Raw genomic sequence first — 22145 nt, 5'->3', positions numbered from 1 at the left:
AGTAAAGCCATCTGTCTCCATTCTCTGACAGTTTCAGATCCCTTCCTTGTACTGTTTCCCTTCCCTGCTTAATTTCTCCCCAAAGCACTGATATTTGGCACACTACATATGGTTACATTATTATTGTTCTGGATTCCCCTTTTCTCCCCGTTCATCAGGGCAGAGATTTTTTAAAATATCAGCTTTATTGAGATATAATTCACATGCCGTACAGGTCGCCCATTTAAAGTGTACAATTGCCTGGTTTTCAGTATATTCACAGAGTTGTGCAGCCATCACTACAGTCAATTATAGAACATTTTCATCTCTCCCCCAAAACCATGTACCTGTTAGCAGTCACTCCCCCAGTCCTTGCAACCTCTAATCTTATTTCTGTCTCCATGGATTTGCCTGTTCTGGACATTTCATATGAATGGTATCACACAGTATGTGGTCTTTTGTGAGCAGCTTCTTTTACTTGACATAATGTTTTCAAGGTTCATCTGTCTTGTAGCATGTTTCATTCTTTTTCATTGTTGACTAACGTTCTGTTGTATAGATGTAGCACATTTTATCTGTTCATCAGTTGATAGACATTTTGGTTGTTTTCATTCTTTGGGTCTTTGGGTCAGGGATTGATTGGTTTTGGTTCGATCACTGTCTGAAACGTTGTGTTTGTTGAATGAATAAATTTCTCCCGTGGTGCCTGGCTCCTTGCTGGGTGGACCGTCTATACTCAATAAATATTTGTTGAAATAACCATGGATATGAAGACAAAGGGAAAAGGAAAAGGAGGAGAGAGGGCAAGATCTGGTTCTGGAGGATGGTGCTGTGTTTGGGCCTCAGCTTGTGTCAGCTTCTTTCTTGAGAGTTTGGGTTAGAGAGCTGCCTGGTGAGCTGTCCTTGCGCCTCTGTCCTAGTGGCTGTCTTGCTAACTGGAGCCAGGCCAGAGCCCAGGGAATGTTCAGCGAGCATCAAAAGCAGTCCCACTTGTGCGTTGAAACCTTCTGGCTTGGGGTTTGCTCTCAGTTGCTCCCTCAGTGGCTGCTCTTGGCTGGATCATAGCAGGATCTGGCTCCTTACACATCCAGCTCCTCAAGACAGGGGCTCTGAGGTCCCCAAGGAAACTCATGGTCTTGTGTCTCTTCCATCTCCCTTAGCTTAAAGCAGCAACCAGCTCCTTTGTAGGTTAAGACCCAGCAACTCCCAGGCAGCAGCCAGAGGGCAGACAGAACAGGGCTTCCCTGACCCCGTGTGCTTTCTCCTCTAGTAGTTAATCCTAGAGGTGGCTAGTGGGACCCGCTGGGGAGGAGACAGTACTCTGGTCTTCCTTTTTTTTTTTAATTAAATTTTAATTATATTAAAGTTATAGCTTTCTCAGATTTATTGAGATATAATTGATTTATAACATTGTATGAGTGAAAGGTATACAACATGATGATTTGATATATGTGTATATTGCAAAATGATTTCCACAATAAGGTTAGTTAAAATATTCATCACCTCATATAGTTACAATTTTTTTGTGTGTATGTTGAGAACTTTTAAGATCTGCTGTCTGAGCAGTTTTCAAGTGTATAATACTGTATTGCTTACCCTGCTGCACATTACATCCTCAGAACTTACTTATCATATAAGTGGAAGTTATATGTGCCCTTTGTGTCTTTTGACCACCTTCACCACTCTTCCCTCTGCCACCTTGCAACCACCAGTCTACTTTCTGTTTCTGTGAGTTTGGTTTTTTTTTTTTTGATTACACATATAAATGAGATCATACACTATTTGGTTTTCTCTGACTTATCTCACTTAGCATAGTGCCCTCAGGGATCATCCATGTTGTCACAAATGGCAAGATTTCCCTTCTTTTTTGTGGCTGAATAATATTCCGTTGTGTAAATATGCCACATTCTCTTTATTCATTCATCCATCGACGAGTGCTTAGGTTGTTTCCATGTCTTGGCTACCATAAATAATGCTGTATTGAATATCGGGGTGCAGAAATGTCTTTGAGATAGTGATTCCATTTCCTTTGGCTATATATCCAGAAGTGGAATTGCTACATCATGTGGTAATTCTATTTTTAATTTTTTGAGGAACCTCTATACGGTTTTCCATAGTGGCTGCACCAATTTACATTCCCACCAGTAGTGCATGAGGGTTCCCTTTTCTCCACATCCTCACCAGCACTTGTTATCTCTTTTTGATAGTAGCCATTCTAACAGGGGTACAGTGTTATCTCTTTATGGTTTTGATTTACATTTCCCTGATGATTAGTGATGTTGGACACCTTTTCAGGTACCTGTTGGGCATTTGAATACTTTCTTTGCATAAATGTCTCTTCAGTTCCTTTGTCCATCTGTTTTTTTTTGTTTTTTTTTTTTTTTTTTTGCGGTACGCGGGCCTCTCACTGTTGTGGCCTCTCCCGCCGCGGAGCAACAGGCTCCAGACGCGCAGGCTCAGCGGCCATGGCCCACGGGCGCAGCCACTCCGCGGCATGTGGGATCTTCCCAGACTGGGGCACGAACCCGTGTCCCCTGCATCGGCAGGCGGACTCTTAACCACTGCGCCACCAGGGAAGCCCTGCTCATCTTTTTAATGGTATTTTTTGTTTTGGTTTGGTTGTTTGCTATTGAGTTGTATGATTCCTTACATATTTTGGATATTAACTCATCAGATATGGTTTACAAATATTTTCTTCTATTCTGTAGGTTGCCTTTTCATTTTGTTGATTGTTTCTTTTGCTTGTGCAGAAGCTTTTTAGTTTGAGTAGTCCCAGACCAACATCAAGGAGCTTTTTCCCTGTCTTTTTCCCTAGGAGTTTTATGGATTCAGGTCTTACATTTAAGTTTTTAAGCCATTTCAAGTTAATTTTTGTGTATAGTGTATATTTTGTGTATAGTGTAAGATTCATTTTCATTCTTTTGCATGTGAATATCCAGTTTTCCCAGCACCATTTATTGAAGGTAGTATCTTTATTTATTTATCTTTTGCGGTACACGGGCCTCTCACTGTTGTGGCCTCTCCCGTTGCGGAGCACAGGCTCCGGACACGCAGGCTCAGTGGCCATGGCTCACGGGCCCAGCTGCTCCACGGCATGTGGGATCCTCCCGGACCGGGGCACGAAACCCCGTCCCCTGCATCGGCAGGCGGACTCTCAACCACTGCGCCACCAGCGAAGCCCCGAAGGTAGTATCTTTTACCCATGGAGTATTTTTGTTTCTCTTGTCATATATTAGTTGACCATATATGCATGGGTTTATTTCTGGGCTCTTGATTCTGTTCCATTGGTACATGTCTTTTTCTTATGCCAGTACCATACTGTTTTGATCACTCTTGCTTTGTAGTAAAGTTTGAAATCAGGAATTGTGATGCCTCCAGCTTTGTTCTTCTTTCTTGGGATTGCTTTGGCTATCAGAGTGTTTTGTGGTTCCATGTGAATTTTAGGATTGGTTTTTCTACTTCTGTAAAAAAAAAATGCCACTGGAATCTTGGTAGGGATTGCATTGAATGTACAGATTGCCTTTATGTAGTATGGACATTTTAAAAAAATTATTTATTTATTTATTTTATGCAGTGGGTTCTTACTAGTTATCTGTTTTATACATATTAGTGTATATATGTCAATCCCAATCTCCCAAGTAGTATGGACATTTTAACAATATTAATTCTTCCAAGACATGAACATGGGATATCTTTCATCAGTGTCTTATAGTTTCCCATCTACAGATCTTTTACCTCCTAGGTCAAATTTATTCCTAAGTATATATTGTTTTTGCTGCTATTGTAAATGGGATGTTTTCTTTATTTCTTTTTCAGATAGTTCATTGTTAGTGTATTGAAAAGCAACTGATTTTTGTATGTTGATTTTCTATCCTGAAACTTTACTGAATTTATTTATTAGTTCTAATGGTCTCTTGGATTTTTTTGTATATATGATCATGTGCTATGCAAATAGAGGTAATTTTACCTTTTCCTTTCCAATTTGGATGCCTTTTATTTCTTTTTCTTGCTTGATTGCTCTGGCTAGGACTTCCAATACTGTGTTGAATGGGAGTGGTGAGAGTGGGTACCCTTATCTTATTCCTGTTATTAGGGGAAAAGCTTCAAACATTTCACCGTTGAGTACAATGTCAGCTGTGGGCTTGTCATATATATTGCCTTTATTATGTTGAGGTATGTTTCTATTATACCCACTTTTTTGGGAGTTTTTATTATCAGTGGATGTTGAATTTTCTCAAATGCTTTTTCTGCATGAATTGAGATGATCATATTATCTTTATTTTTCCTTGTATTAATGTGATGCATCACATTTGACTTGGGTATTAAACCATCCTTGCATCCCAGGCATTAATTCCACTTGATCTTAGTATTTGATCCTTTTAATGTGCTGTTGAATTCAATTTGCCAGTATTTTGTTGAGAATTTTTGCATCTATATTCATCAGGTATATTTGTCTGTAATTTTTTCTTTTTCTTTTCTTTATTTTTTTTTGGCCGCACTGTGTGGCATGTGGATCTTAGTTCCCCGACCAGGGATCAAGCCTGGGCCTCCTGCAGTGGAAGCGCAGAGTCTTAACCACTGGATGGTTGAGTAGCCCTGTAATTTTTTCTTGTAGTGTCCTTAACTGGCTTTGGTATCCTGGTAATGCTGGCCTCTTAAAATGAGTCTGGGAATGTTCCCTCTCTTCAGTTTTTGGGAAGAGTTTGAAAAGGATTGATGTTAATTCTTTAAATGTTTGGTAGAATTCCCCAGTGAAATCATCTGATTCTGGGCTTTTCTTTGTTGGGAGTTTTTTTTTGATTACTGATTCAGTTTCCTTAATCATAATTGGTCTGTTCAGACTTTCTGGTCCTTAATGATTCAGGCTTGGTAGGTGATATGTTTCTAGGAATTTATCCATTTCTTTTAGGTCGTCCAGTTTTATAGCATAAAATTGTTAACGGTAGTTGCTTATTATCCTTTGTATTTGTGTGGTATCAGTTGTAATGTCTCCTCTTTCATTTTTAATTTTATTTATTTGGATCCTCTGTTTTTCCCTTGGTTAGTCTAGCTAAAGTTTTGTCAATAATTGTTTATCTTTTCAAAGACCCAGCTCTTTGTTTTATTAATCTTTTCTATTGTTTTCCTGTTCTCTGTTTCATTTATTTTATTTTATTTATTTATTTATTTGGCTGCATTGGGTCTTTGTTGCTGCGCACAGGCTTTCTGTAGTTGCAGTGAGCGGGGGCTGCTCTTCGTTGTGGTCCACAGGCTTCTCATTGTGGTGGCTTCTCTTGTTGTGGGGCATGGGCTCTAGGTGCGTGGGTTTCAGGAGTTGTGGCACACGGGCTCAGTAGTTGTGGATTGCAGGCTCTACAGCACAGGCTCTGTAGTTGTGGTAAATGGGCTTAGTTGCTCCACAGCATGTGGGATCTTCCCAGACCAGAGCTTGAACCCGTGTCCCCTGCATTGGCAGGCAGATTCTTAACCACTGCACCACCAGGGAAGTCCCATGTTTCATTTATTTTTGCTCTAATCTTTATCCCTTTTTTAAAATTGAGATGTAATAGGCATACAACATTATATTCATTTTGTGATATAATGATTGTATATTTGTACACATCAAGAAATGGTGACCACAATAAGTCTAGTTAACATTCATCACCATACGGTTATAAGATTTTCTTTTTTCTTGGGATGAGAATTTTTAAGGTTTACTTTCTTTCAAATATACAATATAGTATTATTATAATTACCATACTGTGTATTACATCCCCATGACTTATTTTTATAACTGGAAATTTGTACTTTTGACCACTTTCACCCATTTTACCCATTCGACCACCCTGTCTCTGGCAACCACTAATCTGTTCTCTGTATCTGTGACTTTGGATTTTATTTTTAATTGCTGCTTCTTTTTTTAAAATGAATTTTTGGCTGCATTGGGTCTTTCGTTAATGCATGTGGGCTTTCTCTAGTTGTGGCAAGTGGGGGCTACTCTTTGTTGTGGTGCGCAGACTTCTCATTGCAGTGGCTTCTCTTTGTTGTGGAGCACTGGCTCTAGGTGCGCAGGCTTCAGTAGTAGTGGTGCGCGGGCTCAGTACTTGTGGCTCGCGGGCTCCAGAGTGCAGGCTCAGTAGTTGTGGTGCACATGCTTAGTTGTTCCGCAGCATGTGGGATCTTCCAGGACCAGGGCTCAAACCCGTGTCCCCTGCATTTACAGGTGGATTCTTAACCTCTGTGCCACCAGGGAAGTCCAACTTCGGTTTTTCGTTTTATTTTTTTCTTTTAGATTGCACATATAAGTGAGATCAAATAGTATTTGTCTTTCTGACTTATTTTATTTAGCATAATGCCCTCAAGTTCCATCCAGGTTGCTACAATTGGCAGGAGTGTTTTTCTTTTTTATAGCTAAATAATATTCCATTGTGTGTATGTACTACATTTTCTTTATCTGTTCTTCCACTGACGGACACTTAGGTTGCTTGCATGTCTTAGCTATTGTAAATAATGCTGCAGTGAACATGTGGATGCATATATCTTTTCAAATTAGTGTTATTGTTTCCTTTGGATATATACCCAGAACTGGAATTGCTGGATCATATGGTAGTTCTATTTTTAATTTTTGGAGGAACCTTCATACTGTTTTCCATAGTGGTTGCACCAGTTTACATTCCTACCAGCAGTGCACAAGGATTTCTTTTTCTCCACATCCTTGCCAACACTCATTATTTCTTCTCTTTTTAACACATTACTGATGGGGGGATTTTTGCAGAAACTTAACGCCTGTGGCTGGCAATTTGTTATGTAAGTGAATATTGAAACACCTGTGTTTGAGTAAATATCAACAACTTTTTTTTCATTTAATGTATTTATTTGAAACTTAGTACATGTCTTACTAAAGCATTCTATTATTTCGTTAGAGTGTGATAGGCAGTAAAGCAGGCACCTCTGTGCAGGGGAAAGAACATCTATTACAAATATACTTTTCACTGTGCTTTCTCCTGGAAGATCAGATTCTACACTTTGTGGTGTCATTTTTTATTAGTCCTGTGGGTATTATTTCATATAGAATATGTTCTTTTATTTTACCTGATAGTCAACAAGGTGGATCTTTGTGGAGGGGCTCTTTTAGAAATGCCACAAGAAGCACCAGGTGTGGGACTACCACTACATTCACCAGACTGGTCAGTTACCCATTCTCTAGCTACTGCTAACAAAAATTGCTTGTTAAGTCATTTTATTATGTGCATTAAGGCTACAGTAAATTTTAAATGCGTTGAATAAACTGTAATTACTCAAACAGTAACCCACTTTCTTATACCATTTTCGAGTTTTCTGGAGGATATTGAAGTTTGCCAGATATTGATCGATCGATCGATCAACTCCTTTCATACATTTTTGTTGTGTTTTGTTTTGTTTTTGATATGATTCTATTTTTTTAAAATATTTATTTGGTTGCACCAGGTTTTAGTTGCAGCAGGTGGGCTCCTTAGTTGCAGCTTGCCAGCTCCTTAGTTGCGGCACGTGGGCTCAGTTGCGGCAGACGGGTTCCTTAGTTGCGGCTCCAGGGCTCCTTAGTTGTGGCATGCGAACTCTTAGTTGCAGCATGCATGTGGGATCTAGTTCCCTGACCAGGGATCGAACCCGGGCCCCCTGCATTGGGAGCACGGAGTCTTATCCACTGTACCACTGGGGAAGTCCCTCATATATTTATTATACTCTAATATACAAGTGGGCTTAGTTTTCTGATGGCCAGTCCTCCTGTCTTCCTTTCCTGTAGATGTTATGGAGGCATCATGAATAGTTGTCACCATGCGGACTAGCCTCTTGTCTTTCCATATAAGAAGAATCACTTCTCCCTTCCATAAGAATGTCATTTCTCCTCCTGTAGATTTTAGATTTCTCCTTTAATTGGTTTGGTAGACCACAATTCTCTCTTATAGTCCCACAAACTCTGGTTTTATTTTTCAACAGTGTTTCAGATGTGGACACACTGTTGTAATAATTGTCTTGGTACATATGGTGCTGTGAACCAAGATAAGGTTGTAGGACTGATAATATTGTTGTAGTTTCTTTCCTTCACCTGTGTAAATCTCAAGGTAGCATATATATCCAGTTTCACTTTCGCTAACCATCCTGACCAAAATTCCATATTTTGTAAGTTTTCTGGGATTATAGGTTTTGAATCTTGAGTTGTCCTCTCCACTTTTATCATTGCCTTATCAAGTGATAGCTCTTGTTTGTATATAGATCGATTGAAATTTTGGTAGAAAATAATCTAAAAGAGGTTTAACTTTTGAAATTCTGTCTGTAGGAAGTGGAGTTTCTGAGTTATTAAAGTGAAGAGCTGTCATTATTTGTTTGAACCTTATTCTCGTCAGAATCTTTGGAAAGACAGGTGTTTCAAGTAAGGGATCAGTCCAATATTCTTTCCAGTGTGACTTTCTTATTTGTCCCATCAAAATTATTAATCCAAGAAACTTCTTCGTGTCACTATTGTTTACATCAGTCCATTTTAAAGCCTTACCATACTCTTTATATGATTTTTCATTCTGTTGGTGATACAAGTGTGTTTGAGAAGCGACCAACTCGAAAAAGTTATTGCCAAAAAACAAAATTAATTCTGTTATGTTTCGGGTTATTACATTCAGTGGTTACACCTGACACACCTGTAAAGTCTTCTAATTTTCATGAAATGTCTTCAATCCACTCTTCTGTAGAAGCAAAGGAGCATTCTCCAGCACCGTTTCGTTTTCACTTTCCATATCAGAATCAATCACTAAGGTTTTTTGTCTTTTTGTTAGTCTAATATTCACATCGTCTGAATCAACTATATTCTGAAGAATTATCATCTTCTGAGACACTAGTATATATGTTGCTCGGACAGTCAGAGAAAGTATCTGCATAAAATTGACCAAAAAATTCTTCACTCAGAATTTCACGATGTGTCATTTTTGAAAATTTTACGGTAATAAACTTGCATTTATAATATACACAAGGTTGGAACAAAAACCTAACAGAGAAAAATGTGAATGATAACGACAATCATAATTGATTAATGAACCCTCGATCAATTTTAAGTTCTAACAAATTTTCAAGGTGATGTTAATTGTATCACTCTCTAAAAATGTATTGATACGTCTCCGGTCAATAACGTTCAGGTAACAAAAGACATATTAATACATCTCTGGTCAATAAGTTGTTAATAAAAGACACTGTAATAGGTGTGAGGTGATATCGCATTGTGCAAAAGTTTATCACTTTTGTATTCTTCTAGGGCTTTTGTGGTTTCAGGTCTTAGGTTCAAGTCTTTAGTTCACCTTGAGTTAATTTTTTGTGTATGGTGTAAGATAGTGGTCCAGTGTCATTGTTTTGCTTGTGGCTGCCAGTTTTCTCAACATCATTTATTGAGGAGACTGTCCTTTCCTCACTGTATATTCTTGACTCCTTTGTCAAAGCTTAATTGACCACATATGCATGGGTTTATTTTTGGGCTCTCTATTCTCTTCCATTGATCTGTGTACCTGCTTTTTATGCCAATACCATACTCTTTTGATTACTATATCTTTATAATATAGTTTGAAATCAGGAAGTATGATGCCTTCAGCTTTGTTCTTTTTCAAGATTGTTTAGGCTGTTTGGGGTCTTTTGTGGTTGCATACAAATTTTAGGATTGTTCTATTTCTGTGAAAAATGCCATTGGAATTTTTTTTTTCATTTTAACATCTTTATTGGAGTATAATTGCTTTACAATGGTATGTTAGTTTCAGCTTCACAACAAAATGAATCAGTTATATATATACATATGTTCCCATATCTCTTCCCGCTTGCGTCTCCCTCCCTCCCACCCTCCCTATCCAACCCCTCCAGGCGGTCACAAAGCACCGAGCTGATCTCCCCGTGCTATGCGGCTGCTTCCCACTAGCTATCTACCTTACGTTTGGTAGTGTATATATGTCCATGCCTCTATCTCGCTTTGTCACAGTTTACCCTTCTCCCTCCCCATAGCCTCAAGTCCATTCTCTAGTAAGTCTGTGTCTTTATTCCTGTTTCATCCCTAGGTTTTTCATGACATTTTTTTCTCAAATTCCATATATATGTGTTAGCATACAGTATTTGTCTCTCTCTTTCTGACTTACTTCACTCTGTATGACAGACTCTAGGTCTATCCACCTCATTACAAATAGCTCAATTTCGTTTCTTTTTATGGCTGAGTAATATTCCATTGTATATATGTGCCACATCTTCTTTATCCATTCATCCGATGATGGACACTTAGGTTGTTTCCATCTCTGGGCTATTGTAAATAGAGCTGCAATGAACATTTTGGTACATGACTCTTTTTGAATTATGGTTTTCTCAGGGTATATGCCCAGTAGTGGGATTGCTGGGTCATAGGGTAGTTCTATTTGCAGTTTTTTAAGGAACCTCCATACTGTTCTCCACAGTGGCTGTATCAATTTACATTCCCACCAACAGTGTAAGAGGGTTCTCTTTTCTCCACACCCTCTCCAGCATTTATTGTTTCTAGGTTTTTTGATGATGGCCATTCTGACTGGTGTGAGATGATATCTCATTGTAGTTTTGATTTGCATTTCCCTAATGATTAATGATGTTGAGCATTCTTTCATGTGTTTGTTGGCAATCTGTATATCTTCTTTGGAGAAATGTCTATTTAGGTCTTCTGCCCATTTTTGGATTGGGTTGTTTGTTTTTTTGTTATTGAGCTGCATGAGCTGCTTGTAAATTTTGGAGATTAATACTTTGTCAGTTGCTTCATTTGCAAATATTTTCTCCCATTCTGAGGGTTGTCTTTTGGTCTTGTTTATGGTTTCCTTTGCTGTGCAAAAGATTTTAAGTTTCATTAGGTCCCATTTGTTTATTTTTGTTTTTATTTCCATTTCTCTAGGAGGTGGGTCAAAAAGGACCTTGCTGTGATTTATGTCATAGAGTGTCCTGCCTATGTTTTCCTCTAAGAGTTTGATAGTTTCTGGCCTTACATTTAGGTCTTCAATCCATTTTGAGCTTATTTTTGTGTATGGTGTTAGGGAGTGATCTAATCTCATACTTTTACATGTACCTCTCCAGTTTTCCCAGCACCACTTATTGAAGAGGCTGTCCTTTCTCCACTGTACATTCCTGCGTCCTTTATCAAAGATAAGGTGACCATATGTGCGTGGGTTTATCTCTGGGCTTTCTATCCTGTTCCATTGATCTATATTTCTGTTTTTGTGCCAGTACCATACTGTCTTGATTACTGTAGCTTTGTAGTATAGTCTGAAGTCAGGAAGCCTGATTCCTCCATCTCCGTTTTTCGTTCTCAAGATCGCTTCGGCTATTCGGGGTCTTTTGTGTTTCCATACAAATTGTGAAATTTTTTGTTCTAGTTCTGTGAAAAATGCCAGTGGTAGTTTGATAGGGATTGCATTGAATCTGTAGATTGCTTTGGGTAGTAGAGTCATTGTCACAGTGTTGCTTCTTCCAATCCAAGAACATGGTATATCTCTCCATCTATTTGTATCATCTTTAATTTCTTTCATCAGTGTCTTATAATTTTCTGCATACAGGTCTTTTGTCTCCTTAAGTAGGTTTATTCCTAGATATTTTATTCTTTTTGTTGCAGTGGTAAATGGGAGTGTTTTCTTGATTTCACTTTCAGATTTTTCATCCTTAGTGTATAGGAATGCCAGAGATTTATGTGCATTAATTTTGTCTCCTGCTACTTTACCAAATTCATTGATTAGCTCTAGTAGTTTTCTGGTAGCATCTTTAGGATTCTCTATGTATAGTATCATGTCATCTGCAAAGAGTGACAGCTTTACTTCTTCTTTTCTGATTTGGATTCCTTTTATTTCCTTTTCTTCTCTGATTGCTGTGGCTAAAACTTCCAAAACTATGTTGAATAAGAGTGGTGAGAGTGGGCAACCTTGTCTTCTTCCTGATCTTAGTGGAAATGCTTTCAGTTTTTCACCATTGAGGACGATGTTGGCTGTGGGTTTGTCATATATGGCCTTTATTATGTTGAGGAAAGTTCCCTCTATGCCGACTTTCTGCAGGGTTTTTATCATAAATGGGTGTTGAATTTTGTCAAAAGCTTTCTCTGCATCTATTGACATGATCATATGGTTTTTCTTCTTCAGTTTGTTAATATGGTGTATCACGTTGATTGATTTGCGTATATTGAAGAATCCTTGCATTCCTGGAATAAACCCCACTTGATCATGGTGTATGATCCGTTTAATGTGCTGTTGGATTCTGTTTGCTAGTATTTTGTTGAGGATTTTTGCATCTGTGTTCATCAGTGATATTGGCCTGTAGTTTTCTTTCTTTGTGACATCCTTGTCTGGTTTTGGTATCAGGGTGATGGTGGCCTCGTAGAATGAGTTGGGGAGTGTTCCTCCCTCTGCTATATTTTGGAAGAGTTTGAGAAGGATAGGTGATAGCTCTTCTCTAAATGTTTGATATAATTTGCCTGTGAAGCCATCTGGTCCTGGGCTTTTGCTTGTTGGAAGATTTTTAATCACAGTTTCAATTTCAGTGCTTGTGATTGGTCTGTTCATATTTTCTACTTCTTCCTGATTCAGTCTTGGCAGGTTGTACCTTTCTAAGAATTTGTCCATTTCTTCCAGGTTGTCCATCTTATTGGCATAGAGTTGCTTGTAGTAATCTCTCATGATCTTTTGTATTTCTGCAGTGTCAGTTGTTACTTCTCCTTTTTCATTTCTAATTCTATTGATTTGAGTCTTCTCCCTTTTTTTCTTGATGAGTCTGGCTAATGGTTTATCAATTTTGTTTATCCTTTCAAAGAACCAGCTTTTAGTTTTATTGATCTTTGCTATTGTTTCCTTCATTTCTTTTGCATTTATTTCTGATCTGATCTTTATGATTTCTTTCCTTCTGCTAACTTTGGGGTTTTTTTGTTCTTCTTTCTTTAATTGCTTTAGGTGCAAGGTTAGGTTGTTTATTCGAGATGTTTCCTGTTTCTTAAGGTAGGATTGTATTGCTATAAACTTCCCTCTTAGAACTGCTTTTGCTGCATCCCATAGATTTTGAGTCGTCGTGTGTCCATTGTCATTTGTTTCTAGGTATTTTTTGATTTCCTCTTTGATTTCTTCAGTGATCACTTCGTTATTAAGTAGTGTATTGTTTAGCCTCCATGTGTTTGTATTTTTTACAGATCTTTTCCTGTAATTGATATCTAGTCTCATAGCGTTGTGGTCGGAAAAGATACTTGATACAATTTCAGTTTTCTTAAATTTACCAAGGCTTGATTTGTGACCCAAGATATGATCTATCTTGGAGAATGTTCCATGAGCACTTGAGAAAAATGTGTATTCTGTTGTTTTTGGATGGAATGTCCTATAAATATCAATTAAGTCCATCTTGTTTAATGTATCATTTAAAGATTGTGTTTCCTTATTTATTTTCATTTTGGATGATCTGTCCATTGGTGAAAGTGGGATGTTAAAGTCCCCTACTATGAATGTGTTACTGTCGATTTCCCCTTTTATGGCTGTTAGTATTTGCCTTATGTATTGAGGTGCTCCTATGTTGGGTGCATAAATATTTACAATTGTTATATCTTCTTCTTGGATTGATCCCTTGATCATTATGTAGTGTCCTTCTTTGTCTCTTCTAATAGCCTTTATTTTAAAGTCTATTTTGTCTGATATGAGAATTGCTACTCCAGCTTTCTTTTGGTTTCCATTTGCATGAAATACCTTTTTCCATCCCCTTACTTTCAGTCTGTATGTGTCTCTAGGTCTGAAGTGGGTCTCTTGTAGACAGCAAATATATGCGTCTTGTTTTTGTATCCATTCAGCCAATCTGTGTCTTTTGGTGGGAGCATTTAGTCCATTTACATTTAAGGTAATTATCGATATGTATGTTCCTATTCCCATTTTCTTAATTGTTTTGGGTTCGTTATTGTAGGTCTTTTCCTTCTCTTGTGTTTCTTGCCTAGAGAATTTCCTTTAGCAGTTGTTGTAAAGCTGGTTTGGTGGTGCTGAACTCTCTCAGCTTTTGCTTGTCTGTAAAGGTTTTAATTTCTCCATCAAATCTGAATGGGATCCTTGCTGCGTAGAGTAACCTTGGTTGCAGGTTTTTCTCCTTCAACACTTTCAATATGTCCTGCCACTCCCTTCTGGCTTGCAGAGTTTCTGCTGAAAGATCAGCTGTTAACCTTATGGGGATTCCCTTGTGTGTTATTTGTTGTTTTTCCCTTGCTGCTTTTAATATTTTTTCTTTGTATTTAATTTTTGACAGTTTGATTAATATGTGTCTTGGCGTATTTCTCCTTGGATTTATCCTGTATGGGACTCTCTGTGCTTCCTGGACTTGATTATTTCCTTTCCCATATTAGGGAAGTTTTCAACTATAATCTCTTCAAATATTTTCTCAGTCCCTTTCTTTTTCTCTTCTTCTTCTGGAACCCCTGTAATTCGAATGTTGGTGCATTTAATGTTGTCCCAGAGGTCTCTGCGACTGTCCTCAGTTCTTTTCATTCTTTTTTCTTTATTCTGCTCTGCAGTAGTTATTTCCACTATTTTATCTTCCAGGTCACTTATCCGTTCTTCTGCCTCAGTTATTCTGCTATTGATCCCATCTAGAGTATTTTTCATTTCATTTATTGTGTTGTTCATCATTGTTTGTTTCATCTTTTGTTCTTCTAGGTCCTTGTTAAATGTTTCTTGCATTTTGTCTATTCTATTTCCAAGATTTTGGATCATCTTTACTATCATTACTCTGAATTCTTTTTCAGGTAGACTGCCTATTTCCTCTTCATTTGTTAGGTCTGGTGGGTTTTTATCTTGCTCCTTCATCTGCCGTGTGTTTTTCTGTCTTTTCATTTTGCTTATCTTACTGTGTTTGGGGTCTCCTTTTTGCAGGCTGAAGGTTTGTAGTTCCTGTTGTTTTTAGTGTCTGTCCCCAGTGGCTAAGGTTGGTTCAGTGGGTTGTGTAGGCCTCCTGGTGGAGGGTACTAGTGCCTGTGTTCTGGTGGATGAGGCTGGATCTTGTCTTTCTGGTGGGCAGGTCCACGTCTGGTGATGTGTTTTGGGGTGTCTGTAGACTTATTATGATTTTGGGCAGCCTCTCTGCTAATGGGTGGGGTTGTGTTCCTGTCTTGCTAGTTGTTTGGCATAGGATGTCCAGCACTGTAGCTTGCTGGTCGTTGAGTGAAGCTGGGTGCTGGCATTGAGATGGAGATCTCTGGGAGATTTTCGCTGTTTGATATTATGTGCAGCTGGGAGGCCTCTTGTGGACCAGTGTCCTGAAGTTGGCTCTCCCACCTCAGAGGCACAGCACTAACTCCTGGCTGCAGCACCAAGATCCTTTCATCCACACCGCTCCTTAATTTGCGATGATTCTTTGTCTATTCATGTATTCCACAGATGCAGGGTACATCAAGTTGATTGTGGAGCTTTAATCCGCTGCTTCTGAGGCTGCTGGGAGAGATTTCCCTTTCTCTTCTTTGTTCTCACAGCTCCCGGGGCTCAGCTTTGGATTTGGCCCCGCCTGTGCGTGTAGGTTGCCGGAGGGCGTCTGTTCTTTGCTCAGACAGGACGGGGTTAAAGGAGCCGCTGATTCGGAGGCTCTGGCTCACTCAGGCCGGGGGGAGGGAGGGTCACGGAGTGCGGGGCGGGCCTGCGGCGGCAGAGGCCAGCGTGACGTTGCCAGCCTGAGGCGCGCCGTTCTCCCGGGGGAGTTGTCCCTGGATCCCGGGACCCTGGCAGTGGCGGGCTGCACAGGCTCCCCGGAAGAGGGGTGTGGATAGTGACCTGTGCTCGCACACAGGCTTCTTGGTGGCGGCAGCAGCGGCCTTAGCGTCTCATGTCTGTCTCTGGGGTCCGCACTTTTAGCCGCGGCTCGCGCCGTCTCTGGAGCTCCTTTAAGCAGCGTTCTTAATCCCCTCTCCTCGCGCACCAGGAAATAAAGAGGGAAGAAAAAGTCTCTTGCCTCTTCGGCAGGTCCAGACTTTTCCCCCCGGACTCCCTCCCGGCTAGCCGCGGTGCACTAACGCCCTGCAGGCTGTGTTCACGCCGCCAACCCCAGTCCTCTCCCGGCGCTCCGACCGAGGCAGGAGCCTCAGCTCCCAGCGCCGCCTGCCCCGGCGGGTGAGCAGACAAGCCTCTCGGCTGGGGAGTGCCGGTCGGCCCTGATCCTCTGTGCTGGAATCTCTCCACTTTGCCCTCTGCACCCCTGTTGCTGTGCTCTCCTCCGTGGCTTTGAAGCTCCCCCACTCCGCCACCCGCAGTCTCCGCCCGCGAAGGGGCTTCCTAGTGTGTGGACACTTTTCCTCCTTCACAGCTCCCTCCCGCTGGTGCAGGTCCCGTCTCTATCCTTTTGTCTGTGTTTATTTTTTTTCTTTGCCCTAACCAGGTACGTGGGGGGTTTCTGGCCTTTTGGGAGGTCTGAGGTCTTCTGCCAGAGTTCAGTAGGTGTTCTGTAGGAGTTGTTCCACGTGTAGATGTATTTCTGGTGTATCTGTGGGGAGGAATGTGATCTCCGCGTCTTATTCTTCCGCCATCTTCCCAGAAGTCCGCCATTGGAATTTTAACAGGTATTGCATTGAATCTGTAGATTGCTGGTTATCTCTTTTCTTCTGCTAACTTTGGGCTTAGTTTGTTTTTTTTCTAGTTCCTTGATGTGTAATGTCAGGCTCTTTATATATTTCTTGTTTTTTGTCGTTGTATGAGTTTATAGCTACAAACTTCCCTCTTAGAACTGGTTATGCTGCATCTCATAAGTGTTTGTGTTTACGTTTTTATTTGTGCCAAGATATTTTTAAATTTTCCCTTTGATTTCTTTGAGCCATTGGTTCCGGAGTATTTTTATTTTTTCTTTTTACGAAACGCAGGCCTCTCACTGTTGTGGCCTCTCCCACTGCGGAGCATAGGCTCCGGACGCGCAGGCTCAGTGGCCATGGCTCACAGGCCCAGCCGCTCCGCGGCATGTGGGATCTTCCCGGACCGGGGCATGAACCTGTGTCCCCTGCATCAGCAGGTGGACTCTCAACCACTGCGCCACCAGGGAAGCCCTTTTTTTTTTTGCGGTACGCGGTCCTCTCACTGTTGTGGCCTCTTCCGTTGCGGAGCAACAGGCTCCGGACGCGCAGGCTCAGTGGCCATGGCTCACGGGCCCAGCCGCTCCGCGGCATGTGGGATCTTCCCGGACCGGGGCAGGAACCCGTGTCCCCTGCATCGGCAGGCGGACTCTCAACCACTGTGCCACCAGGGAAGCCCAGGAGTATTTTAATTTCCATGTATTTGTGAACTTTCCAGCTTTCTTTCTGTTACTGATTTCTAGTTTAATACCATTTGTGGTTGGAAAAGATGCTTACTATAATTTCCATCTTTTTGAATTTGTTGAGACCTGTTTTGTGGCCTAACTTATGATTTATCCTAGAAAATGTTCTGTGGGTGCTTGAGAAAAATGCATTCTGTTGCTCTTTGATGGAATGTTCAGTATATGTTTGTTAGGTCTATTTCATGTATAGTGTTGTTCAGATCTGATATTTCCCTATTGGTTTTCTCTCTGGATGATATATCCATTGTTGAGAGTAGGGCATTAAAGTCCCCAGCTATTATTGTATTGCTGTTTATTTCTCCTTATAAGTTTTCTAAGTAATTGCTTTATATATTTAGGTGCTGCAGTATTAGGTGCATAAATATTTACAATTATTATATCTTGATGAATTGACACCTTTAGCATTATATAATGACTTTCTTTGTTTGTTTTGACCATTTTTAGCTTAAAGTGTTATTTGTCTAATATAAGTATAGCTACTCCTACTTTCTTTTGGTTAATATTTCCTTGAAGTATCTTTTCCATCCCTCTACTCTCAGTTTATGTGTATCCTTAAAGCTAAAATGAGTCTCTTGTAGGCAGCATGTTGTTGGATCTTGTTTTTTTTTTCCATCTAGTCAGGCATTCTGTGCCTTTTGATTGGAGAATTTAATCCATTTATATTTAAAGTAACTATTGATAGGTAAGGACTTACTATTGCCATTTATTAATTCTTTCCTAACTGTTTTGTAGATCCTATCTTCTTTGCTTCCTCTCTTGCCAGCTCTTTAGTCATTTGCTGCTTTTTTGTGCTGGTATGCTTTGACTCCTTTATCATAATCTTTTGTGGTTTTTCCTTTGTGGTTAACCTGAGGTGTATATAAAATATATTTATAACACCCTATTTAAACTGATAACTTAAATTTGATAGCATACAGAAATTTATACTTCTTCCCCCCTCACATTTTAGGTTATTATGTTACAGTTTACATATTTTTACATTGTGTATCCAATAACAAATTCTCATAGTTATGGTTATTTTAAATTCATTTGTTTTTTAACTTTTAATGTAGAGTTGTAAGAGAATTACACACCACCATTGCAATATTAGATCATCTGACTGTGTATATTTACCATTACCAGTGAGTTTTACACATTCATATGTTTTTATGATGCTAACTAGCATCCTTTTATTTCAGCTTGAAGAATGTCCTTTAGCATTTCTTATAAGGCAGGTTTAATGACATTGAGCCCCCTCAGGTTTTGTTTGTTTGGGCAAGTCTCTTATCTCTCTTTTACTTCTGAAGGACAGCTTTGCTGGGTATAGTATTCTTGGATGACATATTGTTGCTTTCAGTATTTTGAGTATATCATCCCACTGCTGGCCTGTCAAGTTTCTGTTGAGAAATCCACCTGTAGCCTTATGAAGCTCCCTTGTATGTGAAGAGTTGCTTTTCTCTTGCTGCTTTCAAAATTCTTTTTGTTTTTGATTTTTGACAATTTAACTGTAATGTGTCTTGGTGCAGCCTTTTTTGAGTTCAACCTATTTGGAGGTCCTTTGGGCCTTATGAATCTGGATGTCCATTTCTCTTCTCAGGTTTGGGAAGTTTTCAACCATTATTGTTTTAAATAGACTTTCTGTCCCTTTCTCGTCTCCTTCTGGGACTTCCATAATGCATGTGTTATTTCATTTGATGGTATCACATGAGATCCATATTGTTTCTTCACTCTTTTTCATTACTTTTTCTTTTTTGTTTCTCTGACTGGACAATTTCAAATAACCCATCTTCTAGTTTACTAACTGTTTACTTCTATTAGGTCAGGTTAGCTGTTGAAGCTCTCTATTGAATTCTTCAGTATAGTCATTGTATTCTTTAGCTCCAGGAATTTTGCTGGCTTTGTTTTTTTTTAATGATTTCTGTTTCTTTTTTGAACTTATTTTGTTCATGCATTATTTTCCTAATTTCATTTAGTTGTCTGTGTGTTCTTATAGTTCACTACATTCTTTGAGAGGTTTATTCTGAATTCCTGGTCATACAGTTCATACATCTCCATTTCTTTGCGTCAGTTGTTAGAGCTTTATTTGATTCTTTTGGTGGTGTCATGCTTACCTGATTTTTCTTGAGCCTTGATTCCTTGCACTGGTATGTGTGTGTATAAGTAAGTGGTCTCTTCTTCCATGTTTTACAGGTTTGCTTTGGCAGGGAAAAACCTTCACCATTCAACTTGGGTTATTGGATGTGTCTACTAGTAGTGTCCATGGGCAGGCAGGGCTTGCTGTCAGGCTCTCCAGTTGAGTGTGCTCTGAGGTCAGGATAGGGGATTCCCAGTAGCTGGGCTTTGTGGTTGGGTGAGTCGACTGGGCTCCATGTTTAAGCAGGGCTGCTGAGTGGGCTCCCTGACTAGGCAGGGTTGCTGGCTGTGCTCCATGGTTACATGGGGCCATTAGCTGGGCTCTGCAGTTACCCTTGGTTCCAGTCTGTGGAACACTGGCTGTGTTCCCTGGCAGGGTGGTGCCACTGGTTGGACTCTGATTGGGCAGGGCTATGGACTGGGCTCTGCCATTGCTGCAGGTTGAGGGGGGTCTCAGGCTATGCTCCCCGACCAGGTGGTGCTGCTGGCTGGACTCTGTGTTCAGGCAGGGCTGCAGGCAGGGTTTCATGGTAGGACCTTGCCTCAGGCTGTGTTCTGTGACCAGGTGGGGGACACAGATTGTGCCTTGAAGTCAGGCAGGTCTGCAGGCCTGGCTTCAGCATCCGTAGGGTGCTGAGTGTGCTCAGCTGTTGAACAAGGTTGCATGCTGCGCTGTCTGGTCAGGAGGGGCTTCCAGCTGTATCCCGCAGGTGGGGAGGCTAGAGACTGTTCTCTGCGGGGTGGGGGCTCTGCTGGGCTCTTCGTCTGGACAAGGCCACAAGCTGTGTTAAGCAGTTGGGCAGGGCTGTAGGCTGGGTTCCGAGGCTGCTTCGGGTCACTGTTCAGGCCCCTTGGTTACACAGGGCCAGAGGCTATGCTCAACAGTTGGGCAGGGCTGCTGGCTTGGCTCCCTGCCCAAGTGGGGCTGTTTGGATGGGCTCCAAGGCTGCCCACGTTCTCTGGTTGGGCTTCCTGGATGGGAAGCTACACTCAGCAGTTGAGTGGAGCTATGAATTTGTAGGGCGGTAGAATGGGCTCCACAGCTGGCTTTGGCCTGTTGCCTGGGGACCCAGATCAGGCAGAATTTGCCAGCTGAGTTCTGCTCATGCACCGCTGCAAACAGGAGCATGGCCCATCCAGATCTGAGCACTGGTTGCTGAAAGCCCTGCCCCCCCCCCTTCTCCATCCCTATCTGATTCCCAGTGGTCTCCATGAGTCGAGACCCCAGTGGCCCTCCCAGGAAGCATCCAACAGTGCCGGGGACCTGCATGTCCACCTTCTGCCCTCTTTTCCTACTGGAAAAACTGCAGTGGGGCCCTCTCAGTGTGGTTCTGTGTTGGCCTGGCGGAGGGGCAGTTTGGTCAGAGTGTTAAACCACTCCTCATACCCTTCTAATGCAGTCCTTTTCTGCCTCTGGTCCAGGAGAGTGTTCAGCCTCACCTCTGGGTTTTGGAATTTTCACAGTGGTGTCTTGTCCATGGATAGCAGCTAGTTGGTCTTTTTTGTGAGGGGGACTGAAGTCGGGAATAACCTGTCACCATCTTGATGTCGTCATTGAAGTCAACACTCTGGTCTTGAAAGAAACCAGCTGCATAGAGTCCACACAAACTTCCCCAGGCCACACCTGCCTCCCCTCACTCTTTCTGTGATCAGAACTCATTGTCCCTTTTTGCCTTCCTGTCCCTCCTGTTGTGACTCCTCTTCAAGACAGCCCTTTATCCTGCTTTAACTTGGTAAAGAATATTGGGGGATGAAAGAAGAAACATTGGTTAACAGAGCCGTTTACTCCAGCCCCGTGCTTCCCTGTGGCCCCTGGTCGTGTGTGCACTTCACTTGCCAGGTTCTTACCCCTGCCTTCGTAGGGTGCTTACCTGTGATGTAGGCCAGGGGAGCAGGGTTGGTTTGGGCGCGTGTGTGGTGGGGAAGGCTTGGCCTGCCTCGTCCCCACGGTGGCGGTGCCCTGTGAGGAGGGTGGGCCGTTCAGTTAGGCAGGGCAGGTGTACGTAAACTGGCTGTTACTTTGTAATTGAGGAACGTATTTTGCTCATTTTAGGTATAATTAAAGAATCTGGTGCGAAGCACAAGGGGTTGATTGAAATACCCAACCTGTCTGAAGAAAATGAAGTAGATGACACTGAGGTGAGGTATCTGATGGAGTTTCTTTTTTTTTTTTTTAAATCAAGTTTCTGTTAGACATGTTGGGCATTTGAAAAACTGTTAATCGGACTGTGTGGTGCTTGTGCGGTAGTTTTGGTGAGCAGTGAGGGCTCGTTTGCCGAGGAGGATAGCTGTACCTGGGCGCAGCGTGGGGTGGGAGAGTGGTGCAGGAGGAAGAGCACACTGGGGAGGCCCTAGACCCCTGTGGACCAGGAGTCGGGCCCAGGCAGGTGACTGCACCGTCCGTGGCCTCCTCATCTGTGACACTGGGTTAATTCACCTTTCAGATACACATGACAGTGTACATACTGGAAAGTGCTCAGGTATTTTGCACAGCTTGGTGAATGTGATTTTGCTGCTTCTCCTCTGCATCGTTGCTCTTTCCCTTCAATAGTGAAAATTCTCAGCTTTTTGCTGTGATCTCCCTTGGTTATACCACGTGTTTTAGTAAATTAGTGTGTGTTGCTTTTGACTGGCTCTTCCGGTTGTCTTGGGAGATAAAGCCTGTGTAACTCCCATGCTTGGTTTACAGTTAGTGCCCTCTTTCAGCCAAAAGCTTGGTTTTGGGGCGAGACCATTTGTACAGCAGCTGTATTTGCCAAATGAAG

The 22145-nt window shown here is 41.3% G+C and overlaps 1 protein-coding gene across 2 annotated transcripts in view; it reads left to right on the top strand.

Moving 5' to 3' along the window:
• The window catches only part of LOC137206206 (activator of 90 kDa heat shock protein ATPase homolog 2), a 29517-nt gene that overhangs the window by 1953 nt on the left and 5419 nt on the right, over nucleotides 1-22145 (top strand). For both annotated transcript variants that reach the window (XM_067704958.1, XM_067704957.1), the window contains exon 3: nucleotides 21434-21519. In XM_067704958.1, the coding sequence (XP_067561059.1) occupies nucleotides 21434-21519 (86 nt within the window). The remainder of the gene's footprint in view (nucleotides 1-21433; nucleotides 21520-22145) is intronic.

This window comes from Pseudorca crassidens, chromosome 14 (genome assembly GCF_039906515.1).
Source record: "Pseudorca crassidens isolate mPseCra1 chromosome 14, mPseCra1.hap1, whole genome shotgun sequence".
Classification (NCBI taxonomy): Eukaryota; Metazoa; Chordata; class Mammalia; order Artiodactyla; family Delphinidae; genus Pseudorca; species Pseudorca crassidens.
This window is presented reverse-complemented; position numbering and strand designations above follow the sequence as displayed.